This window comes from Limulus polyphemus, unplaced genomic scaffold (assembly GCF_000517525.1).
Source record: "Limulus polyphemus unplaced genomic scaffold, Limulus_polyphemus-2.1.2 Scaffold5440, whole genome shotgun sequence".
Taxonomy (NCBI): Eukaryota; Metazoa; Arthropoda; class Merostomata; order Xiphosura; family Limulidae; genus Limulus; species Limulus polyphemus.
In genome coordinates, this window is record NW_013671050.1 from 1 (window position 1) to 19,452 (window position 19,452).

Genomic DNA, 19,452 nt, shown 5'->3' on the forward strand with positions numbered 1-19,452 from the left:
AAACAGACAGACAGAAATTGAGATACGGCTTGTTTTGGCTTCTTTGGTGTATGAAACGGGAAGATATGCAAAATGTACACTATTATAAGCAATGTACAGACAAAACTCTTATTTTATTTATATAGATAATTTCTGCTATTTCTTGTGTGTGTTATTTTATTTGACTTGCACTCATTTGTGCTGAGGTCTTTCAGTACGAATCAATAACACTTTGTGTACAATAATAGTGTTTTAAAGCATCCGGCATACAGTTAGATTGAAAACCATTCTACTCTAGTCTGAAACAAAAAAGAAAACAAATCAGCTTACATTACAGAGTAAAATTTAAGATGACAACTCGTGTATCTCAATTTAGTATATTTCTTATTTCTGTACATCTTTGCTGGTAATAATTTAGTAAACTTTTTAAAAATAATGTTTTTGTAATTGAACTAATGAATTATGTGCTATCAACTCTAGATTGTGGATTGTTTGTTGTTGGATCCTCCATGAATGGACTAGGCAGCAATAGTAGTGACATGGACATGTGCTTAATGCTAACACATGATGAAGTAAGTACACTTGACTAGATTCTAGCTTTACATATGACTTGAAGCAAGATCTGAAGTTCATAAAATATTGTGAGAGAAAAAAATTAATTAAGAGTATAATTTCTGTTTAAATACAACATTTTTGTTTCTGGTGGCATGTAGCTTCATAACATATTACTTAAACCAATAATTAGGTGAAGGGGATATTTTTCTCCCTTGATTTTACCATTGAAAGTCTGGCGTGCTAATCATGCCAGATTTTGAAACCAAGGATCCAAGATTTGTATCCCATTTTCCACAAACATGTTCTGTGCAATTTACCATTTTTATGAATTATGTGGCTTTTTCAATTTTTCTTATGCTGTTCTTAGTGCCTGTTTCTAAAAATTGGCAGTTGTTTTTTTTGATAATTGTAAACATTTCAGAATGAAAGAAAACAATAATATTGTGAAATATAAATATGGGTAATATATTTCTTGGGAAATTCTATTCACTCAAAAATAAAAGTAATTTTTCTTTAGTTCACAATGCCAGTGAAATAAAAACTATCCATTGTGCTTTAACTAGTAATCTCTAAAACGTGTACAGTGGTAACATTTATAAATGAGATATAGTAAGGTAAATATCTGTATATAGTAAAATAATTAATGCATTATACATGCTTATTTTCAAGATATATAAGAAGTTATTGCAGAATGTTTTTCTAGTGAATGATGTCACTAGGCCTGTGAAAAAATTACTGCTATTAACCATGTGCAGGGCTCCAAGTTAAGATAGCAAACTAATTAATTGCTGAGTATTGTTGCAGTTCTTCTGGTAAAACCTAGAAGGCATTAGAAAATGATTGTTATTATGCATTTTATTCATTTATATTATGGCATACAGAGGCTAATTATTAGGAAGTGGAGAGGGGGTGAAGAGGTTGCAATTACACCTCCCCTAGCATAAGGGCTATCTCACGATTCTCTGAATTCACACGTAGTTCTCTCAATTTTTGTGTTTTTCACATAATTTTTGTGTGTTGCATTTAACTGGATGCCAAAATAAGTTTTTTATTGTTACACTTTTTTCAGTTTCATTTTCTACAAGATGTAACAATTAATTTTGATGTTAGTGCCTAGAGTTAAAGGTAGAAAACATGAGTGTGAAAAGATGTGAAAATGGATAAACATTTGATAAGGATATTGTATTGTGATTTGAGTGAAAATGGTAGATTACACATCACTGATAATGATAGGTTGTTTGATAAGAAAAAAAAAAGTGAGAGAAAGATTGAAATATACAGGAAGTATTCCTTCATACATCACTACTAATTTTTTTAGTATTGTTATTGCTGACTATGTCTGTTCTCTGCCTTGTCTTGACTACTGCTCAAGTGTTACTTTTTACAAATGTTTAATAGGTTCATTAAGAATGTTGTGTGATGTTATTGGCTATTAGGAATGAAAATTATTTGTGCATCAACTAAGACACATTCTGTGTCATAATAACAGCTGTGATGCGTATTTAGTGATAAATATGAACAGATTATTACAAAGTTTTATATATGATTGTTGGATTTCATGACTAAAAAGAAGATAAATAGCTTTTCTAGAATAGTTTTTTATTTGTTAAAGTTAATTCAAATTTATACATGTTGTGGAAGGGTGACAATATGATATCTTTGTCTGTAGATTGATCAAAAGAATGAAGCAGCACATATACTGAAGTACATCTTGAAAGAAATAAGTAAGCATAGTAAGTATAGCACATGAAACTAATAACCTGGAACAATATACATACACAGATCCTCCCAAGCAGTTGAAACTTACTAAGAAAAGCACCTTTTTAATTATCCATTTGTTTCTCTTCACTCCTCACAATATTTTGATTGTGCATTTATGACTTATAATTAATTAGAGGAAGTATTTTATCTAATTAGCTTTATCTTTATTCTGTTTTATATTGAAATATGCTATATTAAAACCACAGTCTAACATGGGCTACTTGTATATTTATGTTGATTTTATTAATGGTTAAAATTGAGAAAGATAAAAATCATCATTGAATTGAGGTTTTAATATAAGTGTACAAATTTTCACTAGGTATAAAGTGAAACTTGCATCAAGTGATAAAATTTATTATACTTCTATTTAAGTTGTAAAAATTGTTTGAGCTTCTAGTATTTTTTTTGGATGTTGTTTTCTTTATTTCTGACATAATTTCTTTTTCAGCTGTTTAATATACCAATCTATTTTACTTTTTGTTAGGTTTCGTTAAAAAACCTCAGTTTATACATGCAAAAGTGCCTATATTGAAGTTCACTGATAAAATAAGGTATGTTAACTGTTCTTTTTGTGAATGCTGATGTACCAATCAGAATTATTTTGAAGAAAAGTATAATTTTCATTTTTAAAAAGCTTGAGAAAATACAACATAGTTTGAAACAACTTGTAAGTTTGATACATCATGATTCATTAAAATTTAAGTATTGATTGATTTGCCAGTGTAAATATATTTAAAGAAATATAGATATGGAGACATAGTTACTTGTACATTGTATACATAATATTCATGTTATAATTTTAAGGTTGACCTCTCTGTCATTTTATAGATGTTCTTTTTTGTAGTTTTATTTGAAGGGTGCACATTTTCAGAAATTCAAGGACACATCCAGAATATCTAAAAATTTCTGTTTTTTATATACATACTTTGTTAGAGCAAATGAAAGCTATTAGTTTCCAATACTGTACTTACCTCTTCTCACAAGATTAGCTACCCTCTATGCAAGAACTTTTTATTTACTCGTGCCATAAGTCTTTCGCTCCCTCCCTGTTGGAATTACTATATTCCAACATGTCATATTTCATGTAAATCATCATGCATCATCTCTTAACCATTAGTAGCATCATATGGTCATGTGACACATGTGATTCCCTTTACACTCATCTACTGAACCTTTACTTTGAAGTTTGGCAGCATATGAGTTAAGATGAACTCTTTTGTGTGCCTAGTGCTTCTGATTTCTTTTATACCAGTTTATTCTTGTCACTCTGTTTCTGCACTCAGATTTTATGAACCTTTTCTTGTGCTATGAATTCTGAAGTTTATGTTACCACTTTGGGGTCACAATAGTGACCAGTGTTTTTTTTCAGGCCTCAGGTGGGGCAACCCGATGCTTTTATATGTCAGGAGATTGAGCACTACATGGGTCAACCTTTGTCCTCCTGAGTCAGCTGAACTTTTTCAGAAGGAAGAGGACTTTGATTGTCTTTTCCTGCCTCCAGAGTTTGCTTTTCCTTCCCATGTGCAGACTGAGGAATCACCTAGGCATAATTTGGTACTTAAGGATTTTGTGTCTCAGGTTTGTGATGTTTTATCCATTTCCCCTATCTCTTATTCACCTCATCTTTCCTTGTTACATGAACAAGCTTTCCAACCATTTTTGTTTTCCTCTCCCCTCAGCAGTTGTTTGGTTCATTGCTACCTATTTGGGGGGCATCAACCGAATCAAATGTTTGTCTTACTCATGCCCACTATTCTTGCCTACATCTTACCCTAACCAAATTCTTATGGTATCTTCTTCCATACATCTCTTATCGGAGGCTCTCCACAGAAATACTGAGGGGTTTTCTGCAGATATCCTTACACTTCTCTCCTCCACTGTAGCCGCATTTCGTATTCGGCTCTGGTGTTACATATGTGGTTTCTTTGTTGTTGGGACCTTATAAGTTAGGAGGCAGTTTTGGCTTGGGCTAATTTACCCTCAACATATCTCAGAGATATATGTCTTGCACCTTTTCTGAGATGTTACGTCTTTCATACAGTCTCGGAAACTATTGAGCTTCGGGTGACATCGGTCCACCAACAATCACCCTTGATGACTTTTGCAGCCCGTTTGTCTTGGTCAGAGCCTCATATGCCACCTATTCCCATTCTCCATCCTATATTCTCCCATCTTTTACTCGTTCTTTCTAATTGGGGTACTTCTTGTTCATTTCCTCGATGACATAAGCCCAGTTGCCCCCAGTAGTGGTAGGAGCTCTGCTGTCAGATCATCAATGATCAATGGGTGATACGGATTCTGTCAGAAGGATTTGTTTTCCAGTTTCTTTCCCCAACTCCTGTTCGAGAATTGCTTTTGCAGCAGGCAATCGAACCGGTTCACCATCCTTCCAGGGGTTTTTATTCCTGTCTTTTCATTGTCTCCAAGAAAACCTGGGGATTGGCAGCCCAGTCATCAATTTATTTCACCTCAACCACTTCATTGCACTCCCTAAGTTTACCATGGAGTCTTTTCTCACACCGAGATATGTGTTTTCCACAGGGTTGTTAATGACTAAAATGGATGTCTCCAATGCTTATTTCACATCCCGATAGCACATCGGTCTTGACCTTACCTTCGGTTTGTCCATCTCAGTGTGTTTTACCAATTTCACACCCTGACCTTTGGACTTACCTCATCTCCTTATGTGCTTTGTCACATAGTCTGGGCTTTTAAATGTCATCTCCATGTTCTGGGGATGCAATTTCATTATTAAATGGATGACTGGCCACTTCTGGCTCATTACGAGCAGGAATCGGCCACTCATACTCACCAACTCCTTCCTTTGGTGACTCAGGTGTGCTGGTTGATCAAATTGGAGAAGTAATTCCTTCGACCTACTCAATATCTAGTCTATTTGGGGATCTTTTTTTGACATGAATATCTGTCGTGCTTTGCCTTCTCCTTTATGTCTTTGTTCAACGGAACTTTTGGTTCACCATGCCCTCTCGGCTGAGTCACATACTGCTCGCAAGGTTCTATTGCTTTTAGGAATGTGATCCTCCATGACTGCATGGTCCCTCATGGTCATGCCCATATGAGATCCCTTCAGTGGGCACTTCATGAATGATGAAACCTTGCTCGATATCCTCTTTCCACCCCCCATTTCTCTTCGTACTATACTTTGGTGGGTGTGCCACTTCCTTCCCCCATGTCCGGATCTACATCTTTTCACAGATGCATCCTTTCTGGGAGGAGGGGGCATGGGTCAATCACCAGTAAGCTTCAAGCCATTGGTCTGCAGATGAAAACATCTTGCATATCAATGTTCTTGAACTTCTAGCAGTATGTCAGGCTTTGCATCTCTTCCTTCTTCTCGCTCTTCATTGTCTGGTGATGGTTCATTTAGGCAATTCTATGGTGCAGGCATATATCAACCACCAATGGGGCACATGGTCCAGAGATCTATGTTTTGGATGTTGGATCTGTTATACTGGGCCCATGTACATCACATTTGCATTATAGCATGTCATGTGCTGGGTGCTTTCAATCTAGTTGCGGATTGTCTTTCTTGCCCCAACCAGATATATATACGACAAATTGGTCACTTGATCCACTTGTTTTGCAGGATCTTTGCCATCAATGGGGTTCTCCCCAGTTGGATGCATTTGCCACAGGTCTCAATACCAAGTTGCCCATCTTTTGGTCACCTGTACCGCATCTACAGACTTTGGTGGTTGATGCCTTCAGCAAGGATTGGTCATACAAATATCTTTATGTGTACTCTCTCATCCAGTTGCTTCATTGGATGATTTCTCTCGTCCACTCCACTCCTTGTTGAGTCCTCCTGATTGCTCCCTATTGGCCAGGTCAACTTTGGTTTCTAAGGTTACAGCATTTGTTCCTATCACCACCTGTCCCTCCTCCATTTTCTCACTCCCTTCATTGTCAACCTCAATCTCACATTCTACATCACAATCTCCATGTCCTGCATCTTCATGCCTGGTTTTGTCTGGTCCTTGGCGAGACGATCTGGTTTCACATGTCGGGTCGCTTCCTTGTTAGCTAGTTCCATACAGCCATCTTCCATGGAAGTATACCAATGCAAGTGGAAAGTCTTCTGCTGTTGGTCTGATAAGGGGGATTCCTTCTGACAAACCTTCTGTGGCTCGTGTGGCAGAATTTTTCACTTGGCTCTTGATTTGTTTGGCCTACTCTTCCCTACCTTCTTCCTCCTGTACCTCGTTCCAGGTTTCCTCCCATCAGATCCAACATCTAACTTTTTCCCTTGCTTCTCGTCTTTGTTGTAAGATGGAGGATATTCTACAGTCTGGCACGTGGACCACTCTCAGTACATTCATCTCCCACTATATTCATCATGTTGAGCTTTCCTCTTCGTTGGGGTTTTATCTACCACCTGTGGCCATTCTTCAGACTTTGATATGAATTTAACTGGTAAGTTTAATCATTCTTATTTTTTTCAGGGGCTTTTATTTCCATTACTATCACATCGCTCTCTCTCTTTGGTGAGTGGTACCTGACCCGGTATTCTTTAACTTTATATCGACACTGTACAGCCATGCTGACTTGCGCTTTATTTTGCATGGCATCACACGTTCTCCATTGAGATGGGGTGTTCCACATGATCACTTGACGGTGAATAACCTTGCAATATTTTGCTTCAGAAACATGGCCATTCCGGACCATACCACTCATGGACTTGCAGGGGTAAAGCAGTAGGGGATTGCGGCCCATCCCTGCCATGCCTCAAGTGAATAACTCAGTATGGTCTGCTTTTCAAAATAAGGTTTTTGTGGTTACCCATTGCACTGTCTCCAGTGATGACGTTCCTCCAGACTCTCCACAGCATTGTCACCCTCCTTTGTTCAAGTGGAGCATATGAGTCCTTACCACTTTCCAGTTACAAGCAGCTGGGGTGGTTGACCATGGAGGCACCCTCCTGAATAAATTCCACAAAGAAAGGGCTAGAACCATTCAGCCGAGAGTAGGGCAGTGGTCTTCTGCTGGTGTATATTAGACGTGACCTCCAGAGGAGTTGAGCCGATACCTTGCTGGATGACGTGGCCTCCTGATAACATTTACCCAACAACCAGAGTTGAGCTGTCTCCTTCTTGGAAAACATGGCCTCCTGATACCATTTACACAATCACTGGAGTTGAGCCATCACCTTACTGGTTGATGTGGTCTCCTAATACCGATTCCACATTCATTGGAGTTGAGCCATCACCTTACTGGTTGACATAGTCTCCTGATACCAATTCTACAAACACTGGAGTTGAATCTTCACATTATGGGATGACTTGGCCTCCTGATTCCATTCACACAAACACTAGGGATAAGCCGTCAAAATTGCTGTTCCCTCTTTGATTGAGTGGTTTTGGATTAGAGTGAACCAATTACCATAAGTCCTCACACGAGTTCTGGTTGTCTATCTTCCTCTCCCAATTACTCTGCCTGTTTCGTGGGACACAGTGGTGGTACATGGGATTGTTACAGTTCTGTCCTTGACTATCCTTCATTCTCTTCTTATGGGGATGTTATTGCTTTTGGACGGTGCCAGCCTGTACCATGGTTGTGGGAGTTGATTCCATGCGATAGACATCCTTTCTATACCAGATGTCAATTCCCGGATTGATAGATCAGAGATGATTCTCGTGTCATACCCAGAAATCAGTGCAGGTCTTAATCCGCAATTCTTGGGTTTGAAGTAAAGTCAGTATGATCCTCATCCTACCCTTGCGTGGATTTCGTTAGCCTGCTAGGAGATTTTGAATCTAGTTGACTTATCAAGTACAATCTGCCACGCCCTAGCCATTCTACACCTCTCAATTTTCGCCTATATGTCCTACATATTCCACACATGGGCAAAGAGTATACCTGGCTCAGAAGTGGTGCGATTCCCTACTTCCGATCTTCAGATCTATATCTCTCATTGTAAGAGGGATCCTTCGGATGCTTTTGGGGGTACTTCTTTCATTCCCTCCTTCTTCTCAATGTGGCATTCTAACTAATCTTGTGAGAGGAGGTAATTACCATATTGGAAGTTCTAATTTTCCTATACTGAAACTATATTTCCGATAGTAATTCCAACAAGGGGGGAGCGGAAGGCTTGTGGCCTGTGTATAGAAAAAGTTCACATATAGAGTGCAGCACTAAACGAGAATAGCTAATCTTGTAAGAGGAGGCACGTATCTATTGGAAATACATTTTCAGTATAGGAAAATTATAATTTATGTAAACTGAAGAATTTTGGACATGTTTAAATTAGTGTACAGTCATAGTGTTTATGTTGTTAATTGCCACATTACCAAATTTGAAAAGAAAATATGTGATGACAATAATAGCTAGTAAATTCACCAAATTCTGACATATTCCTCATCCAATGCTCATTTTCCAACTACAAGAAATTCCATTAAGAACCTGTCCATCCAGGTTTCGGTGTATTTTGATGCATTTAATTGTGCACACAATTTTCATCCAAAGAGTGTGTTTTTTCAGATACTTTCAGTTTATTGTATATCATAGGAATAGTTTTTTTTCTAGTGCAGCTATCATATTTTACATCTCTTTGCAGTTAATCTGTTTAAAAATAATATCCCTGTGTAGTTGTTAAATAACACTCAACAGCAAAAAAACTCTGGTGCATAATATATAATGTAATTAGAATATAAATATTAGATAATCAATTTAACAACAACCCTGCAACACCCAAGAAAAATATATGGGTAAACTAAAGTTTGGCAACTGTACACTCTGTTGAAAAGGCCATATTTTAAGAAATGCATTCTTACACTCTCAGCATTATCTTGCTCTTTTCTAAACTAAATTAAAGTAAAACAATAGCTGATATATTATATATATTATATATATATATATATATATATATATATATGTATTATGTTAGACACCTTAACCAAACATAACTGGACTTATTACAATGAATTGGCTATTTTTGCTGTTAAGGAATTTGGTAACAAGTTCCACCTAAAACTAGCCGAATGCCTAAGAAAATTCTTCCTCCAGTGTAAACCTTTAATATACCTAAGATAAAATTAATAGTTAGTTGATTCAATTTCTAATACGGAAGACTTCAGTTAGAATGATAACTTAGGATAAAAACTAGTTAGTAATTAGTATCTAATTGTAAAAAATTATGAATTACTGATGAGACTTAGGTAAACGTAACAACTATTGATATCCAGTTGCAACAACCTTACAGTAAGTACTTGAAATTATTTTATTCCCCAGCATTTCAGTTATGCACCTTTATCAAGGGGCTGCAGTACAGATACTTTCGGAAAGACCTGAAAACTCCCAAACTGATGTTCTCGTACTTTACAGTGCATCAAAAATAAAATTAATTCTTTTTTTTTTATATATTATTGCAAAAAAATGTCTTAAATCAGATACTGTTTGGTATGCAGTTTACATTTATATGTTATACAGTACTGTTGTCAAGTTCCTTTATTTAGCTTTGTAAGAAAAGAAATTTCTTTAGGTTTGATAATAAATTATACCAATAATGGAAAGGAGTAGCAGTGGGAAATATAATGGTTGTCATTTTTACAGTGGGCTTCATGCACAAGTTGGAAATGAAGGCTTCTAAAGAATAGTTGGACACCACTAATTTATCACCAGAAATGTGGTATAAATATATAGACAATTTTTTCAATACTTGGAATCATTGTTTAAAAACTTAAAAAAGTTACACACTTTTTTAAACGTTTCCATCCCAAAATCTAGCATCTGACCTTTGATCTGTGTTGTTTGAAATGTAATAAACACTTGTTGCATTCTCAAATAGTCTGAAAAAAGTATAAGCTATTTTGTTTTCCAATGGATTGATTTTGTTTTTGTTAGTTTTAAAATCCATATGTTGTTGGCTTCATCGAAATGCAGGGGTTATATATAAAAGTAAGGAGAATACATTGCTTATGTTTGTGCACAACACAATCAGTATTTAGTGGTCTTCATCACAATAGCAGGGGGTAATATATAAGAGTAAGAAGAATATATTGGTTATGTATATGCACAACATATAAACAGTATTTACTGGTCCTCATTGTAATTATTGGGGTGAAAAATAAAAGTAAGGAGAATGAGTTGATTACGTTTATGGACAACACACATATTAGTGTTTAGTGGTCTTTAATGTAATGACTTTGGTGATATATTAAAGTAAAAAGAACATGTTTGTGTATGTGCACAACACATAATCAGTGTTTGGTGATCTTCATCATAATAGCTTGGGGTGATATATAAAAGTGAGAACTGATGTTGATATCTTTTGCAAAAAAATAAATAAATAAACACATTACCAGTGGCTATGTAAATCATGGACAAATCACACTTGAGTAAAAGAAATTGAAAAATTCATTAACCCTAACATTAGAAATTCTTGACTTGAAAAATTTAAGTCAAGATTAATACACTTGTACTGACATTGTCTAACATTAAGCTTATTGCAATGAAAACCTGTGGATCCACAATAATACCTCTGTTATCGTTGGTTGTTTAAACTTTTTCTTATCTCAAATTTATTGCTTCTGGATAAGTCCTCTTTTAATTTTCAAAAACATTCTAGGAATGTTTCGCTACATAACCCAAAGCTTATAGCTGAATGATGGTAACTAAATCATTACCAAAATTACTAATATGATAATCTATGTCATTTTAAGTACTAGTGCTACACCCATATTTCAGATGATGCTGGTGTATTATGATCATAGTAATTACTAGACCCACATCTCTTACAATGTGTATGTGTTCTGATCATAGTAAGTACTGGTACTAGACCCATATCTTATGATGCTGGTGTATTATGAGACATTTAAAGTGCTTTTTTGGTTTCAAATATGATTTACGTTTTTCCTTTATTTTCATTAGGCATATTAAAAAAATCTAATGAATCTCAATGAGCAGACATTTTCTACAGCTCACCATAAATAAACTTTATACTCTTGGAGTCGTATCATAACTCTTGAGTATAAAGTTAATTAAAAAATGACATATGAAAAAATGTTCATGTGTCTATAATAAAATATTTTTTTCTAAAAAACACCATGACATGAAAAGTCTAGTTATAAATTTGATGAAACTTTGTAGAAAGGATGGCAACTGCCAGTTGTAGAGCCACAAGTGTAGAGGACAACGTTTTGAAAATCTTTCGTCTTCAGGAGACGGAAGACTTTTGAAATGTCATCCTCTACAACAGGCAGTTTCCATCCTTTTTACAAAGTTTCATCATTAATACTCTGCCTAAACAATCTATCAAACAATATAAACTTGATCTTCTGGACTGACAATATTGATAGGCCTAACAAAGGTAGAGCTATGATGGGCAACAGCAAAGATGAATATGTGCAGTCTTGGTCTTACCAATTAATGATGGATGCTACAAAGCCTTGATGCTCCTGTAACTTTAGCAAGTAAGTTGTCAAAACATTTGCAATAAATTTACGAGTATACAAATAATATACAGAATTGGAAATTATTATGGAAACACACAAGCATATACACACAGGAGTCACAAAGAATAAATAATGGCAACTAGATGGTGAAGTTGTTAATGGTACACAACATTATCACATAAAATAAAGTGATTAAATTGTTCTGTGCACTAGTATTTTTTATGTGATCCCTTTATACATTGAATACCATGTTTTGCTTGCTGTCATAAAATTTATCAATATATGATTGTGGAATATTGTTCCAAGTGTCATGTATTACTACCAACAATTCAGCCAAGTTGTTTGGTCGCATTTTGACCTCAGGTTTTACATGAGTCTATTCGCCTGAAGAATATTCACATTGGGATTGTATCATCAGTCTCTTTACTGTCAAGATATCATTTCATGACATTTATCATATGCTTATGATAAATCCCACTTAATAAGTCCTGTTCTCAAGGGAAGGTGGCATGATAGATCAAAATCTGTTATACTTTTCAGCAGTTAGGGTGCCATCAGTTTTGTATAGATCCCCAACACTACTGGGTGAAATGCAGCCCCTAACTTATACTGTGTACTACTTCACTGTAGTACATTGACTTTCATTGATTGCTGCTGAACTATTCACACTTGCATTCATCTGTATAGAGCACATGTCTTCAGCTTTGCTCTTTCTATTTTTTGTGGTCTGATGCCCATTTAAACCATTTGATTTGGTTACTTCTCAGCAGCAGTTCTTGAGCAACTACAAATCCATTGAGACCACTTAAGCTAATATGTATGTTACTGTTTTTGATGTAACATCCATAACTGTATTTATAGCAAGGTCATTGGCAGTTTTTGGATTCAGTCATTGTTTATCTCCTAATTTTGCTTTTATACTTTGAGTACTTCTGTTATTTGCAGTGCTAGTTTCACTTTTCCCTTTCAGTGTCTTGCATACAGCTGTGACTGAAACATGGAGCCTTGTTGCAGTTTTTTGCATGGAGTATCCTTTGGCCAGACATCAATTTGATTTCTACATGCTTGTCATGCAGTATTTCAGTCCTAGGAACCACGACTGGATTCACATTATTTCTAATTAGCATAGTATGCCTTGGGTCAATTTTATAGGCTTTTTATTGGTTTGTCATTTTCAGATTGATTATATGATAAAATCACAACTTAAACTATCACTATGTGATTGTAATGCAGTTTATTTACACAGGATAAAGGTGATGATACCACTCCCACATTATTTGCATTTTACACCTTTTTTTCCTCAAGATTTCCATACTTGTTTTAACTACTGTATGTGTATATGTATATAATATTTATATCAATATTTATGACTTAAAATTTAATGCGAATATTCTGCTTAGACAAGCTATTTGTGAGGATAGAAATAAATACCCACTATTCTTTAAGTTTTGGATATGAGAAGAATAGTATTATGATTGAATTTAAAATGCTATTTGTTTGTTTAGACTATAGTGAGTTGAGTTTTACAAATTGTTTATATTGCAGAAAATTTACATGACTAACACTTGAAAGGCTATGTACTAGCTGATAATGAAGTATTTAATTTTTGTGCAGATTTAATGTTTACTTATTCAATAATGCCCTGGACACATCATGAAATGATAATATGTTGACATGGATCCCAAACAGTGGTATGTCCTGCATAGCATTCATGTTTTACATATAAGTGTACTGCCACTATATACGGAGAAAAAGTAATTGCATGCTCTTTTATTAAACTAAATTGTCTGAACAGAAATAATTTTCCCAAATATGATGGAAAATATTAATAAAAGAAACTGAGAATATTAGCAATTTGAACATGCCCAACATCAGACCAGATATTCAAAGGCTTGTAAACATTCATTAAATCAATATGTACACACACAGGCCACAATCAAGATAATGTAATCCAAGTTTTGATGATGTATAAAAAAGGCAATTTAAAAAACAATGTCGAGAAAAAATCAGACACTTGAATTAGAAACAAATGCAAATAAATGTTTTTGAAGAATTTATATTCTTGTTTAGGGCTGGGGTATGCCCACACTGTGGATCTGAGGATTCATAAATTGCATCCTGTTGCCACAAAAACTTTTTCTGAACTTTGAGGCTATGAGTGTATACCGTAAGTGTGATGGTCAAATCTCACTCTTTGGTTAGAGAAGAGTAAGAGTTGATGATATATGCTGTTGACTAGTTGTATGAAGATACTCTTTTATGTGGGTTCTCTGAAAATGTTAACAACAACAGAGCTATTGTTTAGCTCAGTTTTCCTTAATGGGGCAAGTATGATCTGATTTTAATAAATGTTTTTGTCTCACATATATTACTATGTAGAGGTGTTTGCTATTAATATGTTCTAAACAGTGTTGCCTCTTTTTAAATTGTTATAGGCCATAAAGTGTCTTCTGTATTCCATATTTGAGGCTTCCTATTTTATTGAATATTCTTACATTTTCTTTGTAAAAGTTGAAAAATCGTTATGGTAATTTATTAAACACTTCTAAAAATCTTGACTTCTGTATGCTATTGTGAATGATATAACAAATGGCAACACTGTTAGGTTAACATAAATGCAAGCCAAACAAATAAACTGCTTTCACTTAAGAATATGTTATTGCATAAAATAAAACTTAATTGCAAAATGAGATTATGTTTAGAAAAGTCTGACTATATATATATATATTATGAAAATTCCTCAAAAATCACTAGTTTGACTCTTATTCCTATAATTCTTATTATATTTTGACTACAAGTATATTTAATTCCTATTAGTATTTAATGAACTCACTTGACCTAAATTTACCTGCTAGTATAAGTATTGAAATTTTAAAATGAAAACTAACATTAAAAAGTAAGTACAGTATAAAAAAAACAATTTTTTAACCTGTTTTCTTATTATACACTAATTTAAGTCTTGTACATAAAAAGTATTCAATAAATTTGAACATGTAAGTTTAACTTTTTCATGTGTAATGTTTGTAGACATAAAGAAGAACTTTATTTGTGGGGAGGAGAGGATTCCCATCCCAATGATTCTAATCAAGTTTTAAAGAGGAAGAAGAAGAAGAATAAACTGATGCTCAATGTTTCTGTAAACATTGTTGTGGAAAAAAGTAACTTATGTTATAAATGTTTAATCCTTAAGCAAAACCTGTAAAATATGTGTAGCAATTTTTTGTTTGTTTTAAAGTTGTTAATAAATATAATTACCATGATCCAAACTTTTAATTTATCTTGCACTGTACATTTTGATGGAACAAGTCTAGACTGAAAACATATTTTAAGTAATGCTGATATTGGATTTTGTAGATGTATATATTAAAATAAGAATTGTCTATTAGAAAGTAAAAATAAATTTTTCCTGTGAATTTAAACTTTAATATATTTTTGAAGATTCCATTAATCGCAATGAGTTTTGTTTTTTAATGAGTGATATGATTTTTTTCTCTTACAAAATATGCAAATGTTATAATTTCTTATTTTCTTTTCCTCCTTTTTAGATTTTTTTTACACAAGTCCCAGAAAAATGCTATTATAAAAGACAAAAGTAGAAGTATTTTACTAGTACTACAGCACATGAAGAAACAATTAAATGGAACACATTTTATGAGAAAATTAATGGCAGATCCTAACCCCAGTATTGTATTCAGACGACTAGTTACAGTGACTGCATGCAGGATGGAGGGGAATTTATCTTCTATAAATGCTGTAAGACTCAAAATAGAATATAAATATCAGACTGAAAGAAAGTTTTACAGAAGGAATCATTGGCTATGAAGTTCAAGAACTTAGAAAAAGAAGTCAACAAACTACCAAACTTTAGAAGAAAGTAATATCAAAATATTCTTCAGGTACTGTAACTTTTAATTTAAAAAATACTATTATTTTTAAGTGTTTACCACATACATAGAAATGTATAGAATTAGATATTTAAAACAAATGATTTTTTATAAACATTATTTTATACCTTAGTTCATATAAAAGTTTATTAGCTAGCAACATAAATGTGCAAATTCCAATATGGTACATTACCTCCACTCACATAAATAGCTATTCTCGTTCAGTGCCACCATCTATGTACAAAAATTCTTTTTGTGTGCCACAAGCCTTGAGCTCCCATGTACCCTGTGATTAACATGGTTCAACTGCATCTTGCATGTAAATCATCATGTGACAACCTTCTATTTTATTCTGCCAAACTATCACTTCTCATTGGCAGTGCTTGGCAGTCAAGATGTTTTTTATTGTGCTCTTTAATCATGTTTTTTCTTTATACTTAGTGCATTTTTAAAATTAATTACAAAGTGGAATTGTTTTTTTCAATTTTACAAAAATTCATGAACTTCAACATAACTACTTTTTTCTCAATTTTAATTATTTTTATTCTAACACTGTTGTGTTTGATCATTCCTTGAAACTATGAATTCTGAAGTCCAAGTTACCACTTCGGATGTAATACCTTTTACGAGCTGACTTACACAGACTGCAAGTGGGAGTAACTCTGCTATAGAATTATCGGCTCTCATCTGCCGTGAGATTCAACATTATACGAGTCAACCTGCTTCTCTTGTTGTTGCCCATATTCCTCCTAATCATGCCAAACCTGTTTGGATGGACGAGGAATTTGACTGCCTTTTTCCTCCTGCTGATTTTGCTGTGTCTTGCTGTACCTCTGATGCGGAATCAGCTATGCCTAATACGGCTGTTTTAGACACGATTCTCCAGATGTGTTCTGTTTTATCTATTTCCTCAATTTCTTATAATCCCCTTCCTTCAGCATTTTATGTTCCTCCCTTCCCCGGATATTAGGATTCATACAGATTATTTTGTCTCTCAGATGGTTGATTACTTAAAAGTAATATTTAAAATAAAATTGCTAAATATCAATTTTTGTGTGTTACATGGTATGTTGAATGCAGCTGTGGTTCAAATTATATGGTTATGATGTCCAAATACAAAATATATAATTTCTTATGAATTAGAAGTTCAAATTACTGATATTGACAAGCTAGAATATAAAATACAAACCTGCTATCTTTTCTATTCTCTGAGATATTATTATATTTAGTGAATCAACCAAGGTGGCCCCACCCACCTCTTCCATTTTTGGAAATACTTACTTACCATACACCTACTTAGCATTATGACATGTGTATAACCAATCAAAAGCTCAGAATGCCTCCCACATGGTTTTCTCAGCCTTTGTGAAGTGTTTACACAGGAAAAGCTTCCTTTTCATGGTAGATTTGAGGGTAAGAGATAATGGAGCTTGAAATATCATATTTTTTTAGACCCAAATACAGCTTATTAACTAATCCTGATAAATTATAGTGGAATTCTGTGATATTGATATACTAATTAATGATTTTTTATTGTTTCAAGATGCATGTATAAAACCTAAAAAAATTACTTTGTTTTACATCCTTCACATACGAAATTTGACAAGGCTTACTTCTTTATTTACTGTTCTATGTTTTAAGAAAAAATAACTAAAATTAAAAACTTACAACCGAAATGTGACTGTATTTTACAACATACTGGTCCAATAGAACAAAGCAAAGACAGGTCACTTTTAAAGGCCAGTTTTATACTTTTGGATACAGTAACATGAGTGCACGTACACCATGTCATTACAACTTCTGTAATGTTAGTCAGACATCGCTAAAAGGTCAATAAAATAAAAATAATAAATATGTATCGATGTATAATGTTATGAGATTTAGGCTGTTTAGACTAAATATTTGTGGTTTCATGTTATAAATTGTAGTCATTCTAGAACAAAAAAGCGTTATGGTGGTTATGAGGTCAATCAAATCGACCAAAACATACAGAGATACAATAGCGAAAATAACAGATAGATTATAAAGTATTTTCTAAAACAAACGTTTGATAATTAACTGGAGGTTATTAGGATGTTATAAAAACTTCGTATGTGAAATATGACAATTTTATGGTGCATAAAAGTATTTTAAATTGTAATATCAAAATTACTTTGCTAGTTGGATAGTCAAAATTTGAAAAGAAAAATACACGAGCAAATCATTGTTAAAAAAATCTTAAAACTTAATTAAAAACCCTGATGTTTTATGTACGAAAGCCTTGTAATGTTTACTGATAAGCTGCAAAATTTTGTGAAGATATGTATACTGTTTTAAAAGTTATAGTATGAAAACTACAACAAGGACAAAAAAGGTCGGTCTCTGGGATGAAGCTCATAATGAGAGAGATAAAGGAAAGAAACAGGCAGGACCAGAGAAAGACCTTGTACCAAAACAGCTAGTATTGCTTCAGCACTAAAATATTCAAAAAGTAGGTTATGAAGATCCCCAGGCAAACAAAATTACCAGCCATTTAATGGAACTTGTAGCTCTGGATGATTAGCTGTTTTTGATTGTACAATATATTGGATTCCACATTCTCATAGAATGTATGGAACCTCATTACACACTGCCCAGCAGAAGGTTTATGTTTCACATTGCAGTGCCAGAAGTCTACAGTGCCATTTGAAATTACATACAGATATTGCTTCAAGATGATTATGTATCAGCACTAAGCTTTATGACTGATATTTGGAGCTCTGACATCAATGCTGAGAATAACTTTAATTGCATAATAGATAGACATGAATTACAATTTACACAAAGCAGTACTTCCAGCTCATGTGTTTGGCCATTTTCATATGGTTTTCAGTTTGCAATTTGGAAAATTCTGAGTAACAAATTTGTGTGATTATCAGGAATAATGAAAGAAACATTGTGAAGGCAATTCTAGACTCTGGTTTGCCAAACTTGTCTTGTGTAGCACATGCACTCCAGTTCATTGTGAATGAAGGTGTGTTATCACAGCATAGCATGCCCAAATTACTGGCTATTAAGGAAAAATTCTTGGCCTATTCTCATTTGGAAGGGGTGAAGACTTAACTTGGTTACAGCAGAATGTACAGACAAGTACTTGTTACACATTGAGACCATAGAATTAAACTTGTGAAAGGTCATTTGTTGAAGTCACTGATAAATTGATTAAGTGAAATTGAGTTAGAACTTCTACTACAGTGCACCCTTGCTGGATCCAAGATACAAGAACAGATATTTTACAAGCACTGACAAAAAAGTTCTTGCTACACAAATGTTACTGACGTGTCTGTAACAAGTGGAAGCAAAATGCAATAACACAGAATGCACAATAACCAAGAACCTGTTACTAAGAGATCAAGGGCAAGCAGGTAATGGCACTTCTACAAAACCTATCAATATCTTTTATTCAATGTATTATGAATACTTGGAGATGGCTTGAATGGGTAATGAAGAAAAACTTTAATGTAAGTTTAACATAACAGCAAATGTACAAGGTTTTGTCATCATTGAATTTGAATGTATTATGAATACTTGGAGATGGCTTGAATGGGTAATGAAGAAAAACTTTAATGTAAGTTTAACATAACAGCAAATGTACAAGGTTTTGTCATCATTGAATTTGAATGTATTATAAAATATTTGAGGAAAGTTCTGGTAGAATAAAAACTGATGGAATGGACTGTGGAGTTATGCTTCTAAAACAGAGTTACCTGAGTGAGTCTATTCTTCCTAGAAGTGCACAAAAACTGCAATATCAGCAAAAGCTGTTTTCCCACTTTGGATGAAGTTGCATTGAAGTTTATTTCTGATCCCTGCAGTAGTGTTAACAGTGAACAGTTCTTCAATGG

At 34.0% G+C, this 19,452-nt stretch overlaps 1 protein-coding gene across 1 annotated transcript in view; it reads left to right on the forward strand.

Annotated features, from left to right (window-relative positions):
- Positions 1-434: 434 nt before the first annotated feature.
- The window catches only part of LOC111089172 (poly(A) RNA polymerase GLD2-B-like), a gene marked incomplete at its 3' end in the record, with an annotated part of 61,937 nt that continues 42,919 nt past the window's right edge, over positions 435-19,452 (forward strand). The window contains exons 1-3 of the mRNA XM_022401141.1: positions 435-551; positions 2,204-2,267; positions 2,780-2,846. Of these exons, the coding sequence (XP_022256849.1) occupies positions 435-551; positions 2,204-2,267; positions 2,780-2,846 (248 nt within the window). The remainder of the gene's footprint in view (positions 552-2,203; positions 2,268-2,779; positions 2,847-19,452) is intronic.